Source organism: Crocodylus siamensis, chromosome 2 (genome assembly GCF_052110815.1).
Source record: "Crocodylus siamensis isolate JL-2025a chromosome 2, ASM5211081v1, whole genome shotgun sequence".
NCBI lineage: Eukaryota > Metazoa > Chordata > Crocodylia > Crocodylidae > Crocodylus > Crocodylus siamensis.
Genome location: NC_143396.1, coordinates 95,849,548 through 95,870,921, shown reverse-complemented (window position 1 = coordinate 95,870,921; position 21,374 = coordinate 95,849,548). Strand labels below are relative to the sequence as shown.

The following is a 21,374-nucleotide window of genomic DNA, read 5'->3' as shown; positions in this document are numbered from 1 at the left end:
CCCTTGTAACCTGCCTAGGTCTGATTCTAGCCTGTTGCATCCTTCCAATGTGCCCACGTCCCCCCACATCTTAGTGTCATCAGCAGATTTGAACAGGGTGCTTTTTACCCCCTCGTCCAAATCACTGATGATGATGTTGAACAGTGCGGGCCCGAGGACCGAGCCCTGCGGAACCCCACTGCCCACGTCCTTCCAGGTTGAGAAGGACCCATCCACCACCACCCTCTGGGTGCGGCCCTTCAGCCAGTTGGCGACCCATTTGACTGTGTGGGTGTCTACACCACAGCCCCCCAGTTTCTTAATGAGAATGGGGTGAGAGACAGTGTCAAAAGCCTTCCAGAAGTCCAGGAAAACTATATCCACTGCTACCTCTGCATCTAATGATCTGGTGATCTGATTGTAAAAGGCCACCAGGTTGGTCTGACAGGACGTGCCACTGATAAACCCATGTTGGTTGCCCCTAAGCATGCAGTCCCCTGCTGGCCCCTCCTGGATGTGTGCCAGCATAATTTTCTCGAACAGCTTGCCTGGGATCGAGGTAAGACTAACCGGCCTATAGTTTCCCTGGTCCTCCTTCCTGCCTTTTTTGAAGATGGGGACCATGCTGGCCCTCTTCCAGTCCTCTGGTACCTCACCAGAGCACCATGAGTGCTCGTAAAGCTGTGCCAGGGGTCCTGCAATGACCTCGGCCAGTTCCGTTAGAACTCTAGGGTGGAGATCATCCCGGCCAGCTGACTTAAATACGTCCAACCCCTCCAGAAGCTCCCTAACTAAATCCTTGCTAACCCGTGGCCCAAGTGTGCCTCCCCCGGGGCCCGAGGGGGGCCCAGCAGGGAGGTGGCTGTTCTGGTCCCTACTTAAGAAGACGGAGGCAAAGAAATCATTAGACATGTTAGCTTTGCCATCTGGTGTGACAACCAAGTTTCCCATGGCATCCTGCAAGGGCCCCACATTACCCGGGACCTTCTTTTTACCACCTATGTATTTAAAAAAGGACTTCTTATTGTCCTTAATCTGGGAAGCTAGTCCCAGTTCCATCTCTGCCTTGGCCTTCCTAACTACCCCCTACATCCCCAAGCAACTACAGAATAGTCCTCCCTGGTGATGACCCCTTCTTTCCATTGGGTGTAAGCCTCCTTTTTAGCAAGGAGACATTCCCGGATGCTTTTGGTGAGCCACAGAGGCTTGTGTGCTCTCCTGCTCCCTTTGATCCTTGTTGGGATTACCTTCCTTTGGGCTTGGAGGATCGTCTCCTTAAGGAGCGACCACTCTCCTTGGACACCTGGCTCCCCTCCCCCCCGGGACCTCAGTGCTTCTCCAACTATCCTCCTTAGCTTGTTGAAGTCTGCCCTCCTAAAATCTAGGGCCGCTGCCTTATTGGTTGCCTTTGCCACCTTGCGCTGGATGGTGAATTCCAGCAGGCAAATGATCCCTGTCGCCCAGGTGGTTGAGCACCCGCAGCCCCCTCAGCAGGTCATCACCTGTGGCCAGCACTAGGTCCAACAAGGTGTCCCCCCTGGTGGGGCTGTGCACCTCCTGGGTTAGATGGAGGTCCTGCACTCTGGCCAAGAACCTACGTGAGCGTTCAGACCTGGCTGACTGCTCTTCCCAGCAGATGTCCGGGAAGTTCAGGTCCCCCATGACTACCACATCCTTAGCCTTCACTACCTCTGTGAGCTGACCCAAGAAATCCTGGTCAAGCTCTTCTCCCTGGTTGGGAGGTCTGTAGTAGACATCCACCGTTAAGTCTCTTTCCCCTCGACTGCCTTGTACTCTAACCCAAAGCACTTCAGAGTGCCCCTCCCCTGGCTCCTTGCTAATTGACGAGGATGTGTATTCCTCCTTAATATAGAGTGCCACGCCCCCACCTCTCTGTCCTATCCTGTCCCTCCTGTACAGCCTATAGCCCTTGACATTGACCGCCCAATCATGCTTTTCGTCCCACCACGTTTCCGTAATCCCCACTGTCTGGGCTGGTGTCAGCCAGCAGGAGGGTGAGTTCCTCCTGCTTGTTTCCCATACTACGAGTGTTTGTGTAGAGACATTTGAGGCCTCCTGTGGGTGTGTGTACTGACCCCCTCGTCCCAGCGTTACCCTGGCCCCCCTCTCTTACCTGTTTATTCGCTTCGCTCGTTGGTCTGGGCTGGGCTGTAGTTGTGGGTGCTGTTTGGTCTGGCAGTCTGATGTTTCCTCCGCCCTCATCTTCCCCTTCCCCCGACAAGCCTAGTTTAAAGTCCGCCAGAGGGGGTCCGCCAACCTAGAACAGAACACATGCTTACCTCAGTTCAGGTTAGGCCTAAGCTGGAGGACACAGATACTGGAGAGGATCCAGAAGCAATCAGATACAAAAGGGCTGGAATGCAAGCAGCACAAGGAAAGTTTGAAGGTACAAGAGATGTTTTATCTAGAAAAAAGATTAGAGGAAGAGTCAGGGGACATGGCAGCACTGTTCAGCTATAAAGGCTACCATAAAGAAAATGGGTTTTCCCTTGTTACCAAGGGCATAAAAAGAGGCAATAGTATCTAAAACTACAGCCTGGCAGATTTAGATCAAATCTCAAGGCAAAAAGCTGCCTAACTGCAAAATGCTTAAGGAAATTGTGGAATTTTCTTTGCTGGAAGTTGTATAGATATTTGGGATGGCTTAGGAACAGCAAATCCTTTATCTTTACTGGGATTGAGCTAGATGACCACTCTGTTTCTGTGAACATGAAAAATTTTACTCACATCAGTATCCTACTGAACACACTTGGAATCATGACTTGGACTTCACAGTGATTCAAGATGCTAGGACAGTGGAAGTCACTCCGATTGCACTTTACATCAGATACAGAAAGTCTATTGTCTGAATACAGGTTTCCCTCACTTTATGCTGTATATGTGTTCCTGGAAAATGGTGCATAACTTGAATTTGCATAAAGGGAACCCACTTTACAATGTAACAAATAGGGATATGTTCCAAAACCTCGACTACTGACCCCCAGACCCATTTCTACCACTTTTACAAAACAATTTTGGTACTCACAGCAGACAGTGCACACAAGCGCAGGGTGGTGGTGAATGTTACCATAATGGGGATGGCAACTACAAAAACACATGTTGCAGACAACAAGCGAGAAGCACAGATCCACACAGGAGACTATATTTGGGTGCAGGTCACTCCCGCAATGCACCGCGCAAAGCAACTGTCTGCAGGCTTCCACCACACCGATCACATAAGAGTGAATTTACCTCACGTATAACATATTTTTGGTATAAAAAGGGCCATCACATGTGAGTGAATTCGCACCTACAGAACCTGCATAAAGTGAGGGAAACCTGTATTATTTGTTTTGTGGTGGTGCCTAGGGACTGATTCAGGGCCACTGTGTTAGGCACTTCTATAAAGTACTGTCCCAAAGAGACCATTCCTGACCCAAAGAGCTTGCAATCTAAATAACTAGACACACGTGGGAATAACAGAGCAATAGCTTGTTGTTGATAACTGACTCTATATATATACATACACACACATATATACACACACACACACACAGAGCTAGTTTTCCTACCCGTTTTCAGACAGTACTGGCCTCTAATCAGGAGGGACCTATGGTTCAGAGTAAAAGAAATCTATGAATGCCCACCAAGTTACACACTGAATAAGTGTTTTACAGGATTTAACGTTTTGTAGTTGTGAAAATCCAGGAATTATGGAACAGGTAGGGATTTCTTAAGGTGATGTCTGTGTTGGTCTAATAAAAGGCATCACCCTAAGAAGTTCTTGCCTCTTGCAGGATTGCAATCCAAGACAAAACACAACTGGCAACTTTACTGCTGGCCAGTTGTCATCCTCATGAAAGACACAGCAGAAAGGTCTAGGACTGAACAGGCCTGGGGTCTGGGCTTTCTTAACCCATAGTTGTATTTTGATGAGGTTGAGGTTAACAGAGAAACTTATACTGGTTTTGCCTACATTACATTATATCAGTTCTGTGGCTGAGTAGAGGTCTGCCATTTACTGAGCTGACAAGATGGTGCAAGCATTAGATAGATCCACTTAAATTAAATCCTATTTAAAATACCCTATTATACAGAGGAAGATTCAGAATTCGGTTAGTTTTAGAGTTATTCTCAATGAACTCAGTGGAAATAGTTCAGGGCTAGTTAACAGCAATCCACATCACATAACACAGCATAAAATTTGGCACTAGTAGCAGTAGTTGGAGAGGACAGACTCAAATTTGAGCCAGCATGGACATTCCAAGAGAGTATGAGGTCACAGTTGAGGTTACAGGCAAGGAAGTGTTGTACAGCTTACACTGTAGCTGCTTGTGTTGGAACTAAAAAGACTTATTTTAACTGCTGCCAGTCATGAGCACAAATATTCACTCAAAAGATTGAAATGTAAGTTGCTGGGGCTGGCTTGCATTTATGTCATTGTATTAACTGAAAAAAAACACTAACGGGGCAAGTTGGGGTAGAAAGCCAGTCCGGATGTTGAGTTTAAACTCTGATCTTTTTCTTGCCCTGTGGGTTTTTGTCAGAACCTTAACAGTACACAGTTTCTAGTAGCTTTAGTTGCTTTCCATTAAAAAAAAAAGCAGAGTGGTACAGTTAGGATAGTATAACAGATTTCTTCAGGCCCTTAACAAACCTGATAAAGCATAAAATTAACAAACTTATAAAAGTGGACTTTTGATTCAATAAAGCAAAGTGATATTTTAATATTTAGAGGTCATTTAGGTCAAGATTTGACATGTGCAGCTCCAAATCTACAAGCAATTTAGTTGCTCCAAAAAGAGTTAATCATGGTTTAATCTACACTAAAATCCAGGTGTACACTCCAAATTTAAGTAATTAAAAGTCAAAGAAACATCAGGAACATCATTTGTTACTTGTCCCTGACTCCTTTTTGTAACAAAACTACATACCATTACCCTCAGGGTATACCAGTTGGTAGCAAGGTTGTTTGCAGAAGCAAATTATTTAAATTGGAATATCAACCACCTCACCCCTATGGCCAGATCTAGCCCATGGTGCTCCTCACAGGCCAGAGCCAATCCCACCTCTGGCAGTAGGGCGAGCAGCCTGTATTGGCTGAGAGCCACAAGAATGAATGCAGCCATCATGCACCTTGCCACTACTGAAATGCATCTCCAATGGACCTCTGTACCCTGGAATTCTGCAGTGGGCTCTGCTCTTGCTTATCCCACCCCCAAATCCCTAGCTCCTCCAAGTATCCTGTGGACCGGGTGACAAGTCCATGGACCAGATCCGGCCCATGGGCCAAAACTTTAAGCGCTTAGCATTCTAAAACTAAATACTTATAAAATATCACAACTAAAGATGCGTCAGGCAGGGTTTCATTGCAGGCTCTGTGCATCTGCAGCTCCATAATGGAACAGTTTGAGACAGATGAAGCCTCATTCCAGAATACTCTATTAGCAGTAGTGGCCAACTTTTTTGTCAAGTGTGCTTCAAGGTAAGCCCTAACCCTTCCAGAGTGCTGCTCTAATGTCTTCCTCAAAGGAACACTTTTCTGAAATTTCAGCCCAAATTGTTCAAGTTTGGCAAAATGAAACTACAGACAGAACTTTATTATGAAAAGGATGAACAAGTTTAAATAACAGGTAGTGGTATTAACCATTTCTAAAATTAAAATGAAGATATTAAATGAACCTTGCTTTCTAAACAGGATGGTGTGTCCTAAAAATTAAATGCTGCTGTTTGAGGACATCTTCATAGAACACATGCAGAAAATTTCCCAAGCTGGTGTTTATTTTAACTCATTGCCCATTATCTCGCTTACAGGGGGAAAAAAATCCCTCATTATTTTAAATGTAGCTTTTTTTAGAGAACACAAAGGTTTCTAATGCATTCAACTGATCAGTGTAATTTAATGATCAAACTGAACAATGTGGCTTATTTAAGTTTCACTAATTGGAACTAAAGCTTAACCAAAAAGGAGAAGAAATTTTGATTACAAATTCCCTTTCTGTATGTTTTGCACTGCAATGCACAAAGCCTAGGCTGAAATTCTGCATACTCAATCTTCCTTGCAACACTAGAAATGTTTAAATCAAATTCACTTTGTTTCAAAATCATAATTTTTTAAACAAAAAGACTGCACCACTAGTTTGATTGTACAAATAGACTGTTTCATGATGCATGCACACACAAACACAGCAGAAGGGGCAAATTAAGCATGCACAGGCAATCTTAATTCTGGTATTTCGTAACTTTTGAGTTCTTGACTGCAACCTGTGTTAGTTCTTTCTTTCCTTCAAGAGTAAGGTTTTTCCACAGGCAATTATTGTAGCACTTACCTTTTTGATGAACACAGTTAATTAATACGGAACTTAATTCAAATCCAGCTTTACAACACATGCATCTGTACTTGACACTTGCACTGCTGCCTGTTGAACCAACAAATTTGTATAGGGTAAACAACCATACAGCAAGTTTTCAGGCGTGCTTGTCTTCCACATCCAAATATGAGCAGTCTATTCAAACAGCAGTTGTACAGGCATGTAGATACCAACAGTTCACCACACAGATCTTGTACTTGCTGTTTTATGAGAAACTTTGGAAAAGGGTTTTAGGATTGTACAGGAAATGTGGGAAAAGGAGCTAAGCCCCTGCTACACTGACTCACCTGATTCACTCCTGATCCATTTTTACAAAAAATTCTCACAATGAAAGGAAGTTAAGAGCGATCAATACTTGTGCTTTGCTCAGAAGCCAATTTTCTTCCATAATAAATGAAGATCTAAGAGCAGCAACAGAGCATGGGGAGTTAAGCAGGAATCAAACCACAAGGCAGGGCTTAGTACAATATTGGAATGTATGCACATGCACATCCTCACAGAGCCTAAGTGGTTCCATCCAAAGGGCCCTTTCAGATAACGGTGTTGCCTTTGTGTTCATCCTAAGAGTGCATTGTCACAGTACTGACCTGTTCTCAAAGCCTGAGATCAAAAGAACACCCTCAAGGTTTTACAGCACCCATTTCCAGCAGACTCAGTGATCCCTTCTGTTGGGGTGGGGGGTGGTAAACAATGAAAATCTGAAACTTTTGGAGTCCAACTTAAAGATATTTTATTGCCTAGAAGATTAAGCCAAATTTAGTGTTTTCCAATTATTATGGGCCATATAATTCTAAAAATGTAATTCCTATAAAGGGAAATTACAAGTGCACATTTGTATTTACCATTTTTACCAGATCATTTCCTCCAGTGCAGAGACTATCATATGCAAAGCAAAGAGTTTCAGCCTCTAGCAGCCAACTTGGGGATGGAGGATGAACTAACATGCATTTTTCAGGAGTCTATTTGTTGCAGCTTTTTACTGAAGCTTTTTTTTTTTGCTAAAAGAGGCGCACACAACGCGCAAAAATCCAAAAGTGTTAGAAGTCGTGGACCTCATAAAAATAGCAGACAAATAATCTGTTACTCAAGAGCAGTAGCTAACATTCATCCTTAATATCAATTAATTTGTTTCACTTTTGTTCATATTTAAAATTCAAAATACACTTACTGTGAACTCACTGTGAGGTGGGTCAGAAATCAGTACTATGTAGCTAGTGCTGATTTCTATCACTGAAGCGTCATGTTCATTTAGTGGTTTACAAAGCTTTCATTATGGAGCATTAGTGCCGAATTCTATTTTTAACCATAAACATCAAGGAAGAAAAATACTGCAGCAAACACCTTTAATATGAATACGAAATTCACAACAGAGATACATTCTGGGGAATGTAAATCAGCTATTACAAGAGAAATTCTGACAGAACAGGAAAATAAAGAAGGCTCTGTCAGACTATGAATTTAATGAGGAATGATTAAAAATGTTTGATTTATAGGTACATTACATTATGTTAAGCACTGAAAAACCATTTTAAGAAACACCAACTGAAATGCATTTAAACATACAGTACATAAATCATACAATCCACATAGCTGTAAATAACATACCTTAAGTACTTCATTTTACTTAATAGAACACAAAGCAATGGAACTTGTGCAAATGAGGACTCCAATATGTTGAATTTAAAATGCCTATGATAAAATTAATATATAGAACTTTACACTAAACAATTATATCACTGATGGAGAAATGAAACAAATACATCATCCACATTATCCCTGTTGCTAATGCATGCTCTGCAGTTGAAAATCATACTGGCCCCCTCTCTCTCAAAACACACATCAACTCCATAAAGGTTACTGAAAGTTTTCACTTGGTCTAAAGTGTTCAAAGAAACATAGCATCTATGCAGTTCTTTTCCCTTGTTGGGAACAGAGACAAACCCCTGTCTTGACAGGGCTGTGTTGTGAATCACGTACACTGGTTGAAAGTAGTATCTTATAAAAAGGCACATACCTGTGATTTAAGGCTATTACGGTATTTGTATCATACAGAAAGTAACGTTTAAAAATGAAATTAGTACAGCAACTGGTTGGCTTTACCTAGCAAACCACTTGAGGCAAAGCTAAAATATGTGCTTAGAAGCTTCAGACTGACAGTGATTCTCACTTCCTTAGTGTTTTTGTTTTTAACATACAATGGAAAAATACAGATTCACCTTTTAAAAAGGTATTTGCTGCAATTCCATGAGTCAGCCAGACATCTAGTACAGCTGTTGCCTCTCTGCAGGTACTGCACAAAGGCTTTATATTATTAATCTGCAAAATATTCTTTTTACTCTCTCCTTTTTAAAACACAATTACATGAAAATGACTCATTAAAGATGTTTTCTATATTCATATACAAAATATCAGAAGTTGGTACAAATCATGTAAACCTCCCTTTGGAAATATTTTGACTAGCCACCACAATGACCAGAAACCACAAACATCTTGTCAGTGCAAATCTATATTAGATTTTTTTTTCTGAATTACAGAAATAGCCATCAACCCTCACATACAAAAGGAGTGCTCTAAATTTGAAATGACAGAAATTATATGTTCGGTTACTTTAAAGCCACCCACATTCCCACCAAATTCAATTTTACAGTATTACAAAAAGGAAGAAAATTAAAGCTATTTGTGCAAGAATCACTATGACCATCCTTCAACCCCAACCCCTTAATTCTTATTAGAGATACAGATTCTAGGTTAACAATGGGTCCTCTTCTCTGTATTGATTACTGTTCTTCAAGCCAAGATGGAGCATCTACTCCAGGAGTTTTCAATTTGATGTGGAACTGTTTAAGCGTCTGGTCAAGCTGCTTCTGATTTCCGGCGAAGTATGCTGCAATGGCATTGTGGAACAACACGAGCTGATTGTGCAATACCTTAACCTGTGAACAAGGACAGTGGGTGGTTAAGACAGACACATAACTGACGCTTCAGGCTGCAGATGAGAAACCTAATTAGATGCATTATTTTAAAAGTTCAGGCTAAACCAAATGGATTCTTCAATATACAGACTTATTATTTCATGCAAATTTCCAACTTCTTGTGACAGCATTAGGGTACTGGGGCCTATTCTTAAGAATTCAACTCTCCATTTCAGCATTTCTGCCTTTCACAATGATGAAATTAATATAAGCGAGAACTTGTTTTAGAGTATTAGCAGGCTGCTTTGATTTATTTCAAACTGGTGTCTGACCATAGTCCTATATTTAAGGGGGGAGGGCTCTTTGGCAGAAAATAGCATAAAGGTATGTTTTGTAAATATCAGCCAAACAACATGCCAGCATTCTCGCATGATAAAAAGCAACTACACTTAAGTAAAAAATACTGTATGTCATATAGTATTAATTCAACTTATACTGTAGTAAGTTATATATCCTCTCCAACTCCCCATTCAGATTTTGAGTTCTTAACAATTCTTTCAAAGCAAATAATGAAGAGAAATTCAAAGTTTGAGAAAACAAAACCAAGTACTTGGTTACACCCTGGCCTAGGAAAGTTAAAATTATTCACATTGCAACAATGCATCTCAATTCTGATTTGCAAAGGGCACTTGAATGGAAATGACCACTGATTTGGGGGTAAACAAATGCCTATTAGAGACTAAGCACAAACCAGATTCAGTTTTCCTTGTAACTTAATGAGCATTTGAACAGAAGGCTTTAGAGATAGAAAGAATAGCACATAAATCCGCTGCATACCACTCACTTCCTCAATGAAAATCCCCTTCCTAATGTTAACCCCCACCATACCTCTAACTGAATTATCTCCTTCTAAGTCACTTAGGACGCATTCATATTTTTTTTACATATCTAACTATACCAAAACCTTGATAGTGTCTAACATTTATTTAACACATGAGCAGGACTACTCATACATAACACAGTGTAGAAAAACAGTTAAGGACCTCCCAGATCTGAAAAAAACGGGAACTAAGATGGCCATGTAGATTAATAGGCAGCCCTTTCTGAAACAGACACTTAGTCTTGCATACGCAGCAAGAGAAAAGAATGTCAAGCTACATCCTCTCTAGTTAAACGTTCATCCTACAATGTATACTCCCCACTAATCCCCCTTCAGGAACTGGTGTTTTAAGCCTACTTTTGAAATACAATGACTGCCTGAGTAGGTTGCAACTACTCACTGTCCCAGTCCCTCAATCCACTAAACAGCACAAGCTGTGAAACTCCAAGCACTTTGATACAACTCATTAAAAAAGGAAAAATAAGCATACAACTCCTAAGTACTTATGGGTCAAATCTATTCATGCTTGACATTTCTCCCATTTCAAACAATGCACATGACAATTCAGTTAAGTGCCTGTCTGTCTTGTTTATCTACTCTTGAGAAAACAGCCATTTTCCAGTTTTAATGCATCCTGCTTTATTTGAATCATAGGTCTTGCTTTTACAATCAGCATTCTGTTCAATCAACCTGCTAATACAAGGTTGTTTTCTATAGTACTATCATTTTTGGGACTTTAAAATTCTTATACTTCACTTATTAATTGTGCAAATAACCATGGAGACCTTGAATCATAATAATTAAGAGTCAAGGGAAAAGACAAGGATGAGTCTGCAAAGACTCAGTATCCTTACGCTTTCATTGTCAATTGACTCTTTGTTGAATAGGGCTGTAGTGCATAGACTGACAAAGCTAAACCCAAGTACAATAGTAACTCAACTGTTTCTCACTACCAGGTTGGAGGATTGAATGAATGTTATAAACAAGTATGTTTGGCTGACAGAATTATAAACATGAATTTCTGAAATTCAGGCCATTCAGTGAAATTGCTATTTTAGTCATTAAAAAATTCTTAAGCAATGAGTTTAAAAATCAAGTCAAAAAAGAAATTCGAAGTATCAAAGTCCACCTGCCAATCTGAGGTTTTATTCCCTTTCTACAGTTTTACAAGTTTACCTTTCTTGGCCATGTAAAGCTGAAAATCAAAAGCAGCAACTCAAACTGAACCAGAGAAAATGAATATATACAATTTACTGTCAAATGCATAAAGAGTATAAGCAGAAGATATACATTTTTTAAAAAGGAACATGAAGCCTCTAGTCTCTAAGTTAGCCTTTTTAATTTAGTTACCCTATTAAAGTAACTTTCAGATAGACATGATAGTGTCCATTCATACACACTTCAGCATCTTTCACTTACTTCCAGTATATTATCAGGTTAGCAAGTAATAGTACAGTGTCCCAATTTTGCACCTGGATATAAAGAGACACACCTGCATCCACACAGAGTCACACCGAAGTCAACAGGGAAACATGGGTTCCAGAACTCTGATCACCTACAGCAGGAGCATCTAGTTCTGCAGTAGCCACAGTACAGTACTGAGCTCCTGCATAAAAACTATATATGCATAAAAAGGATAGCTTTAAGAAAAACCACTCCCAGGTTATGAACGTCATGTCAAATTTGGAGTCCAAATAGGTAAATACAAGAGACAAACGTGTGTGTACATACAATGTACATGTACTCAAGAGGACGAAGGCATGAAGAGACGTGGATTCCAGTGCAAAGGATTTGTCATATTTCAAAGAGCTCAAATCTGATTTTACAGAAAGTAGACAGCAACAAGACATGCACACTTAAAAATGAACAAACAAAAAATCCACACAAAATAACGACCCCCCGGCCCAGGCATTTCCTTTCAACAAATTAAGTTTTCCCCAAAGGCTATCAAAATCTGTACAGTGCCCTCTTAGTGTTTCTACTTTATAAGCAGAGGGTCATCAAGCATCAAGAATAGATTTTCATTAATCTGTGCAAGCTACTTTCTGAACTGGAGCAGGAAGAGGTCACCACTAGCTAATGGTTTTCCATTGAACCCAGGCCTCATTGATCAAAATATGATTCACCAAGGGCATTCAGAAGCATAATCAATGCTAGAAGGCATAAGTCCTCTCCCACATTCCTAGCAAGAAAAAAAAACTCATTAAAGAAAAGCAGGTACACTTAGAAACAAAAGAAATGGTATGTACCTAGCACAGTTGGGAACATGGGATAAGGAATATATTAATAGCAATTTCACAGAATAAAGCTTACCTAGACATTAAACATCCCACTAAGTATCTAACCATCCTTGCTCAAAACAAACTATAGTTTTACAGAATGTGGCATACTTGTTTTCAACTTGTTACATTTTTCCAGGAAGTGTATATATCAAACAAAATAAACATTTAATTATAATACAAAGTGATTTGTCTTGGCTTAAAGGAAAGAAATTCAAGAAAAACAAAAACACATTGTCCTTAAACCCTCTGCTGATCAAGAATTGCAGATATTTCTTGTAAGCCTGATGTAAGAACACAGGACTCCTGTCAGCCTCACTACCTTTATCTTAGCATTTTAAAAACATGTTAAGAGATTTGCCTGGTCTAAGTTGATACTTGTCTCACTTTGTAGAGACAAAAACAACTTAAAAGGGGAAGGCTTAGAGGACTGGTGTAACAATTACAGAGTTTAGGATCAAACCTGGTTCTCTGCTCTGTGAGGCAGCTCATTCCATTGTCTCTCACAACTTCTAGAGAAATGGTAGAGAGCAAAATAATTTAAAATTAAGAAAAGCATCAACCCTCCCAGTCACTCAGATCCAGACTATCTGAATTGAAAAGCAGGAGAAAAATAAGTGATGTAATCAGTAACGAATGGATCAGACTGAAAACTAGACAATGCAAATGTACACATCTGCTATTTTGTGAAAATTCACCCCAAACTCTCAATGCCCCCCAAAATTCCTGAGTGACAAAACAGGGTTTAAATAAGGTTTGCATATCTAATTTTTAGACCACAATTCAGAACTATAAAGGTGAACAGCCTATAATAGCTTTTACTAGTATGTCCTAAGTAGTACACCAAGTAACATTACAGTATAAGAAGTAACGTGTGTTTGTGTAAGACCACAGATGAAATGGGGAATTACTTTGGTTGCATAAGAGCAATATCTGTATCACTTGGTAGGACTATCAAATATTAAACTACCCAGAAAACCAGATGTCAAAAGAAAAATATCCTCCTCCCTTCAATTTACCTGTGACATTTCTCTTGGAACATAGACACACAAATTCCAGTTAAAAGGTGCATCAGAGCAGAGTACAACAAACTCCTTAAGACTACTGCAACAGTCTTCACATTAATTATCCACCAGCATCGGAGCTGAAAATCCTAAGTTTTAAGTTAAACCTAGGTCTCATTCAACTAAATGAAAAACTGAACCATTAAATAATAAATGTTCTCTTACAATCTTACTCATGGACTTTTTGCTATTTAAACTTTTTATTTATATGCCACTCCCTGAGAGACCCTGTCATTATTTGATTAGTCTTAGCATTTGTTATTGTTCGAGTAAATACGGGGCTCAGTGCTGTTTTAGCTGCTCTAACTGAAGTGAAAACCAAATGGTACATGTCCTAGACACAGTTAATGGAACAGAAACAATTAGAATGCAGCAACCCTCCAGATTTCAAGAACCGTTACTTAAAGACTACCTGTGGGAAGCAACAAACAATACTTTAGTCTCATTCCCTACCCTGTGAAATACCCATCGATGACTGTTTCCCCAAGCAGAATACTAGGTGCAATAGAAGCACCTTCGCACTGGGGGGATAGCCAGAAAAAGACTTGACGTGAAAGATAGTCAAGATTTAATAAAGGAATTTATAATAAGAAAGCTGCCACTCCCAGAGCAGCGTGACAGAGAACTTCTCATTAAGCTGTGAGAAGCAAACATACATGAAAGAAGAGCAAAATTAGGTATAGACAAAACTAGTCTGGAAAAAAACAGGCTCTAACCATGGTAACTAACTTTAAACCTGTTTTTGTCTCTCTCTTGGGGACCCCCATGTACAATGACAAACAAAAAACAAGCAGAAGACAGGGCAGATATGCACTTTTATAGACTAACCAAGTAAGTTAGATATACAGACTAGAGCACAAGTTCTCCTGAGTCAAAGTTCACTTTTAGAAGACCAGTTAAAAGGCACCATATTTTCTTGCATACAGCATGCCGGAGTACAATATGTACCTTGTTTTTTAAATGAATGAATGAAAAAAAAAAAAAAGGACTTTTTTCTAGTTATAGCTGCATAGATCAGGGACAGAGCCTGATCTTCAGTAGACTCACCCTCCTTTTCCTGCCAAATTAATGCTCCGCACCCCACCAGCTGCTGCTGAAGACTGGTCTCCATGGGTAAATTTATGATTTTGAAAAGAGCTAATGAGTCTTTGAGACTGTGAAATAAGGGGAGAGGGACTGGGAACAGTTGGCAGACAACAAAATTGCCTTAAGAAAGGCTAGCTTGATTAGTGGAACTTCGAGAAGATTAAAAAGAAAGAACCAATAACACCTCTGGAGTGGGGTGAAAAACAACGAGCCATAAAGTCAATCAACTTTCTTAGCTCCCTGAATAGCTATGTACCAGCGACTGCACAGTGGAGCAGGAATCAAAACAACATGCTTCTATTCTGTACAAAAAAAAAAATCAGTTTCCCTGCTTAATCCCCCCCCCCAATTTTGGAGATCTGTTTTGGGGGCTGGGGAAGGCATGTGTGTTGTATGAGAAAATACAGTAATCAGAGAGGTGTCTTTAGGACAGTTTTCATTATAAGGAAGGCTCTGTAGGCCTTCGGCACAATAGCTGTGTAAGTCCCACAGTAAATATTTTGGTGCTTCTGAAGCTAAGGAAGCGAATTAAAATTATATGCATCATTTTGAAAAGCAATTTTTGACAATCTTTTTAAAAACAGAAAAGCAGCTAGCCTAAGACAAACTCAAAATTTATGATCAATTAATGCAGATTGCAAGGTATAGGAAGTTCAATAAGAAATTATCTATCTTCCAGCTATACCACTAGTCCTTCAGTTCTGTGAAAATTCCTTTCAAATTTATCCAAATCCAAGATGACTCTGAATTTAAGACAACTCTCCAATAATTTGATTCTATACATGGAAAAGTTATAAACTTGTAAGTATTTTCCACGTATAGAATCTAACTGTTGGAGGGTCATCTTAAATAGGTCCTCCCGCTACTGTAGCAGGGAAAGCAGTAGCAGGGGGGCAGGTGCTAGGGAAGGCAACAGTGGCAGAGTCAAGCAGCCTGACCCCTCTCCCCTTCCATACCTTGCCCCAGCCACTGGTCCCCCTTGTCTCTCCTGCTGCCTGTGCACCCCAGCACTTGCCAACCCCTGGCGAGTGCCCACCCAGCACTAATCCTCCTTGTCCCTTTGGTACTCGGCTGCTCCATGCCTACCCTCCTGACCCCCCACCCCTACTGCAGCCTCTGCTCTCAATCTAAAAAATGATTCTGGTTTTATTCAAGATCCTCTAAGCAAAAGAATTTGCTGGGTTCCCTGCACCATTCATGACATGGAAGCCAAAATAGCTGTACAAATAATAAAAAAAAAGGGAGGCACTTACAGTGCATCAACTTGAAATGTGTTACCTGTTTCCTATGTCCACTCTAACATGCTGCAAGCAGAAGCTAACCCATGGGAATTTAATAATGGTTTTATGTCATTAAGTTGCTTCATTTACCACATGATAAGAACACAGAACAGTTATACAAGGCACCCTGGTTTTCTCAGTTTAAAACTGACAAATTCTCTGATTAAAACCATCAAAACCCATATTCTTTGTGATTAAAATGAAACGTTATATATATATATATATATATATATATATATATATATATATATATATATATATATATATATATATATATATATATATATATATATATATATATATATATATATATATATATATATATATATATATATATATATATATATATATATATATATATATATATATATATATATAGAGAGAGAGAGAGAGAGAGAGAGAGAGAGAGAGAGAGAGAGAGAGAGAGAGAGATCTATATATCTATACACACACACACACACACACACACACACACACACACACACACACACACACACAGATATTAGTTGAACACAATGATTTATTGATATATTTACAATTTTAAAGCCATCTGAAAGTCTACCAGTGCCTCAATCATTATAATAAAATAAATTCTTAACACCTATGAATTTCGGTGTTTGATTTTGGGGTTATCATGAAAATATCAGAGGTCCTCCTGCCCCCTTTGCTCACCAGAACACAGGTCCAACTGCAGCTGTCCCCACCCTGCTGCTTTGTGGTGCTGAGCAGCCCCGATATGCTGGTGCCCTGTCCCTGCCCATGCTGTTCCCCATCACTCCTAAACCACACACCCCTCAGTCCTGCTGCTGCCCCTCACTCCTGACCCACTGCCCTGCCGGTGCCCTTCACTCTAAACCTTAGGCCCTTTGGCCCTGCTGGTGCCCCTCATTCTTGAAATCGCAACCCCCTGACCCCAGTGTATGAGGAAGGGAGTGGGTATGTGGGGAAGGCAGAGGGAAAGGGGACAGGAGAGACAGTCAGGGGGCATATGCTTCCTGAGATTTCTGTGCCCACAGCAGGGCACAGGGATGTAGCCAGGCCAGACCAGCTCCAGGCAGCTGCCTCCATGGCACAGCAGGAGAAAACCCAGCACTGGAGGGCGAGCTCTGCCACTATGGTGAGGCACTGTGGGGGTGCAGAGTTGTGCCTCCACTGCTGCCAGGCGGTGCCTCAGCTTGATGGCCATGGCAACGCAGTGCTCCCTGCCACTCCAGGTGCCCCCACTGGGCTGCGGAGGTGGTTCCTGCCTGCAGCTCGTCAAGCCCTCCTGCAGCCCCATGCCCTGCTGTGGGTGCAGAAATCTCAGGGGACATGTGCCCTCTCACCACTTGGCCTGTGTAGTCTCCCACTTCCCCACCACGTGGCCTGTGTTCCTTCCACTCCCACCCAACGCATGGCCTGTGCCCCCTCTCCTTCTCTATTGCTTGAGCTCTTCCCTCTCATAGACTTGAACACACACACATGCATGTGGCACCCCCTTCCTGATCTCCCTCCTCCCACTGCCCACAGCCCCAAGCAGCCCTTTGGAGGCTGGAGCTCTGTTTGCTTGCAAAGGGAAACCTGTGGTTCCCCATGTTTTTCTCCTTTAAAAGGGGAAAAATCTGTGATTTTCTCTGTTAAAAGAGAAAATCTGCATTTCTCCCCATTAAAGGAAAATTCTACATTTTCCATGTTTTTCTGCAGCAAACAGAAAACTTGGATCCCTGGTTATAATGAATTAGGTGACGTGCTCATAAGCACAAAATTATTCCATCCCGTCCTACAACAGTATAATTATTTCATCTGTCTACAGTTTCAGTTTCCTAAAACTAATGACATTCAATTGGCTTCAAGAATCTATTAAATCTCAAGATTTCTCCAACTTCACATGCCACTGACTGTTTCTGTTAAGCTCTGTGTGGGTGGGTGCTTTGATCAGTTTATGCATACAAATACAAAAGTTTCAATTCATATAGGTGTATGTGAAATTTTTCCTCTGAAAAAGTTCAAAGAGCTACTTTTGGCTGTTCTCCAGACATATATTACAGAAATGAACAAAAAGCAAAATCATTTCAACATAAAAAGCCAAACAATATCAGTTATATTAAGAACTTAATGTAAGATAATTAAGCAGAAAAGTAATGAAAGGAAAAAAGCTCTCGATAAATTGTTTTCCTGTAAACTAGCGCATCTGTGTTCATACACTTTCCTGTGTATGAACACAACTTGGGAGAGGCATTAGTATTAGGATTAGACATTCAGCTCGTCTCAAGAACTTGAATTCCAGTACACCTCTTCCATTATAATGAAGTCAGATAAATAACTGCGACCCCCTCCAGCCATAGCCAGCCCCAGCCGTAGCCAGCCTACCAGAGGCATGACACGGATGGGCACACGCCACACCCCGAGGGTCCCCTCGGGCTCTACGGCCCCTCCACTGGGCACCGCAGAGACGGCCACCCAGACGGAGCCCATGGCTCCGGGCTCCACGCAGACGGAGCCCCTGGCTCTTGGCTGCGGGAGCTGCCTGTCCCTTTTTCAGGCTCTGGGGCCTGGGAGCATGGCCACCTCCCCTTGCGGGGTCTGCTCCCTACTGGGGTCTCTGGTGCGCCAGCTGGAGGAGCTCCAGGCCACAGTCCAGAGACTGCGTGCCATCAGGGACTGTGAGCAGGAGATAGACTCCTACTGCCAGGCCCTTCTCCCCCGGGAGCTGCAGGGGAGAGCTCCGTCTCCCTCCGCGACTAAGGAGGACTCTGGGACCTCCCGCTCTGCCCAGTCAGGGGCATAGACCAAGGTGGTCAAGGGCCTCAAGGCCCGCCGCACCAAGGCCCCTGCCCCGCCGGAGCTTAGCAACAGGTTCGCACCTCTTGCAGCCCCAGCAGAGCCCACCCAGTTGCCAGCTCCCGCAGGCAACCCAGGCTCGACCGCAGCTACTGGCCCCACTCTCCCCAAGACAAAGTGTAAGGTGTTTGTTGTGGGAGACTCCATCCTGCGGGGCACTGAGGGGGCAATCTGCCACCCCGACCCCTTAGCCCGGGAAGTCTGCTGCTTCCCGGGGGCCCGCATCCGAGACATTGCGGAGAGGATCCCGCAGCTCCTCCGGCCCACAGACCACTACCCCATGCTCCTTATTCATGTGGGCACCAATGACACGGCTCAGAGCACCCCCAGCCAGGTCATGAGGCGCTACAGGGAGTTGGGAGTGGGGCTTAGGGGTCTGGGAGCTCAGGTGGTGTTTTTGTCGATCCTCCCAGTCTTGGGCTATGGGCTGAGGAGGGAGAGGAGGATCCACGCGATGAACCAAAGACTGCGGCACTGGTGTTATCGGGAAGGCTTTGGCTTCCATGACCACAGCCCGCTCTTTGGAGACAGAGGCAGCGAGCTGCTGGGAAGAGATGGCCTCCACCTCTCTCCCCTGGGGAGGAGGCTCTTCTCAGCCAGGCTGGCTGACCTGCTCCACCAGGCTTTAAACTAAGCGTGCTGGGGGATGGGGGGACTACTGCCCCTGCTGGCCCGCTGAACGGCCCTTGCAAAGCCAGTGGGCCAAGGCACTTAAGGGAGCCCACCCCTGCCCCAGCCCTGGCACAATCTGTGGGCAAGGCAAGAGCCCCCAAGGGCACACTTGCCTGCCTGTACACTAATGCCAGGAGCCTGGGTAACAAGCAGGACGAGCTCGTCCTCCTGCTCAGTGCAAAGACATATGATGTCATTAGGATAACGGAGACCTGGTGGGACTCCACCCATGACTGGACCATGGGTATAGAGGGCTATACCCTATACAGGAGGGATCGTGTTGACAAAAGGGGAGGGGGTGTAGCTCTCTATGTGAAGGAAAGCTACATGTCCCTGCAAGCTGATGTTGGCGACCGGCATGGACAGCTAGAGACCCTCTGGGTAAAAATTCGTGGGGAATTCGGCACAGGGGACACAACGGTGGGAGTCTACTACAGACCTCCCACTCAAAGTCCCGAGCTTGACTAGGAGTTCGCCCGGGAACTGACTGAGGCTGCTTGCTCCAGGACCTTGGTTGTCATGGGTGACTTCAATTACCCGGACATCTCCTGGGAAGATCACTCAGCAAAATCTGAGGGGGCGCAAAGCTTTCTCTCGTGTGTGGATGACCTCTACCTGACTCAAGAAGTCTATGGGCCAGCGAGAGGCAACGCGCTGCTTGACCTGGTACTGGCTATGGGGGACGACCTAATCGGCGACCTAGTGATCAACGGGAAGCTGGGCGACAGCGACCACGAGCTGATCACCTTCACCATCCGCCATAAAGCTGGCAAGTCAGTCAGCAACACAGAAGTCCTTGACTTCAGAAAAGCCGACTTTGATAAGCTCAAGAGGCTAGTCAGTCAGGCCCTCAGGGACCATGACCCCAGGGAGATGGGAGTTCAAGAAGAGTGGTTGCTTCTCAAGGAAGCGATCCTCAGTGCACAAGCTAAATCTATTCCAACATGGAGGAAAGGCAGCAAGAAGGCACAGCAGCCCCGCTGGCTCTCCAGAGACCTAGCAGACCTACTGTGGCTAAAAAGGAAAGCCTACAAAGGATGGAGGACGGGATTCACCTCCAAGGAGGATTACTCCACGCTGGTCCGGTCCTGCAGGGACCAAACCAGGAAAGCCAAGGCTGCAACTGAACTCCAACTAGCTTCCGGTATCAAGGACAACAAAAAGTCCTTTTTCAGATATGTGGGGAGCTGGAGGAAAAGCAAGGGCAATGTTGGACCCCTGCTAAACCAGATGGGGCAACTGACAACTGACGCCCAGGAAAAAGCCAACCTATTAAATAGGTACTTTGCATCAGTCTTTCATCAGTCACACGGGATGCCCATGCCTGCTATGGGACAGGGAAATCTGGGTGAGGGGGATCCCCTACCCTCCATGAATGCTGACCTCGTGAAGGAACACCTTGAGAAGCTGGATACCTTCAAGTCAGCCGGCCCTGATAATCTGCACCCCAGGGTACTCAAGGAGCTGGCGAGCGTCATAGCCCAGCCCCTGGCACGGATCTTTGAAAACTCCTGGCGCTCTGGTGTACTGCCCGAAGACTGGAAGAAGGCCAATGTGGTGCCGATCTTCAAGAAAGGGAGGAGAGTGGATCCGGCTAACTACAGGCCCATTAGCCTGACTTCTATCCTGGGGAAGATCTTAGAAAAGTTTATTAAGGAGGCCATCCTTGAGGGACTGGCCCAGGCTAACATTCTAAGGGATAGCCAGCACGGGTTTGTTGCGGGTAGGTCTTGTTTGACCAATCTCATTTCCTTCTATGACCAGGTGACCTGTCACCTGGACAAGGGAGAAGAGATTGATGTCATATATCTTGACTTCAAAAAAGCTTTTGATCTGGTATCCCATGATCACCTCTTGGCCAAACTGGCCAGTTGTGGCCTTGGCTCCACAATCCGCTGGCTGGGAAATTGGCTTCGTGGTCAGACCCAGAGGGTTGTGATTGATGACAGTCACTCATCATGGTGCCCTGTGACCAGTGGGGTCCCTCAAGGCTCTGTCCTTGGACCCATCCTGTTCAACATCTTCATTAAT

The 21,374-nt window shown here is 43.2% G+C and overlaps 1 protein-coding gene across 11 annotated transcripts in view; it reads right to left on the bottom strand.

Moving 5' to 3' along the window:
* Window positions 1–7,676: 7,676 nt before the first annotated feature.
* The window catches only part of ARFIP1 (ARF interacting protein 1), a 90,960-nt gene continuing 77,262 nt past the window's right edge, over window positions 7,677–21,374 (bottom strand). For all 11 annotated transcript variants that reach the window (XM_090036410.1, XM_090036413.1, XM_090036414.1 and 8 more), the window contains one exon: window positions 7,677–9,283. In XM_090036410.1, the coding sequence (XP_089892536.1) occupies window positions 9,128–9,283 (156 nt within the window). In that variant the 3' untranslated portion in view covers window positions 7,677–9,127. The remainder of the gene's footprint in view (window positions 9,284–21,374) is intronic.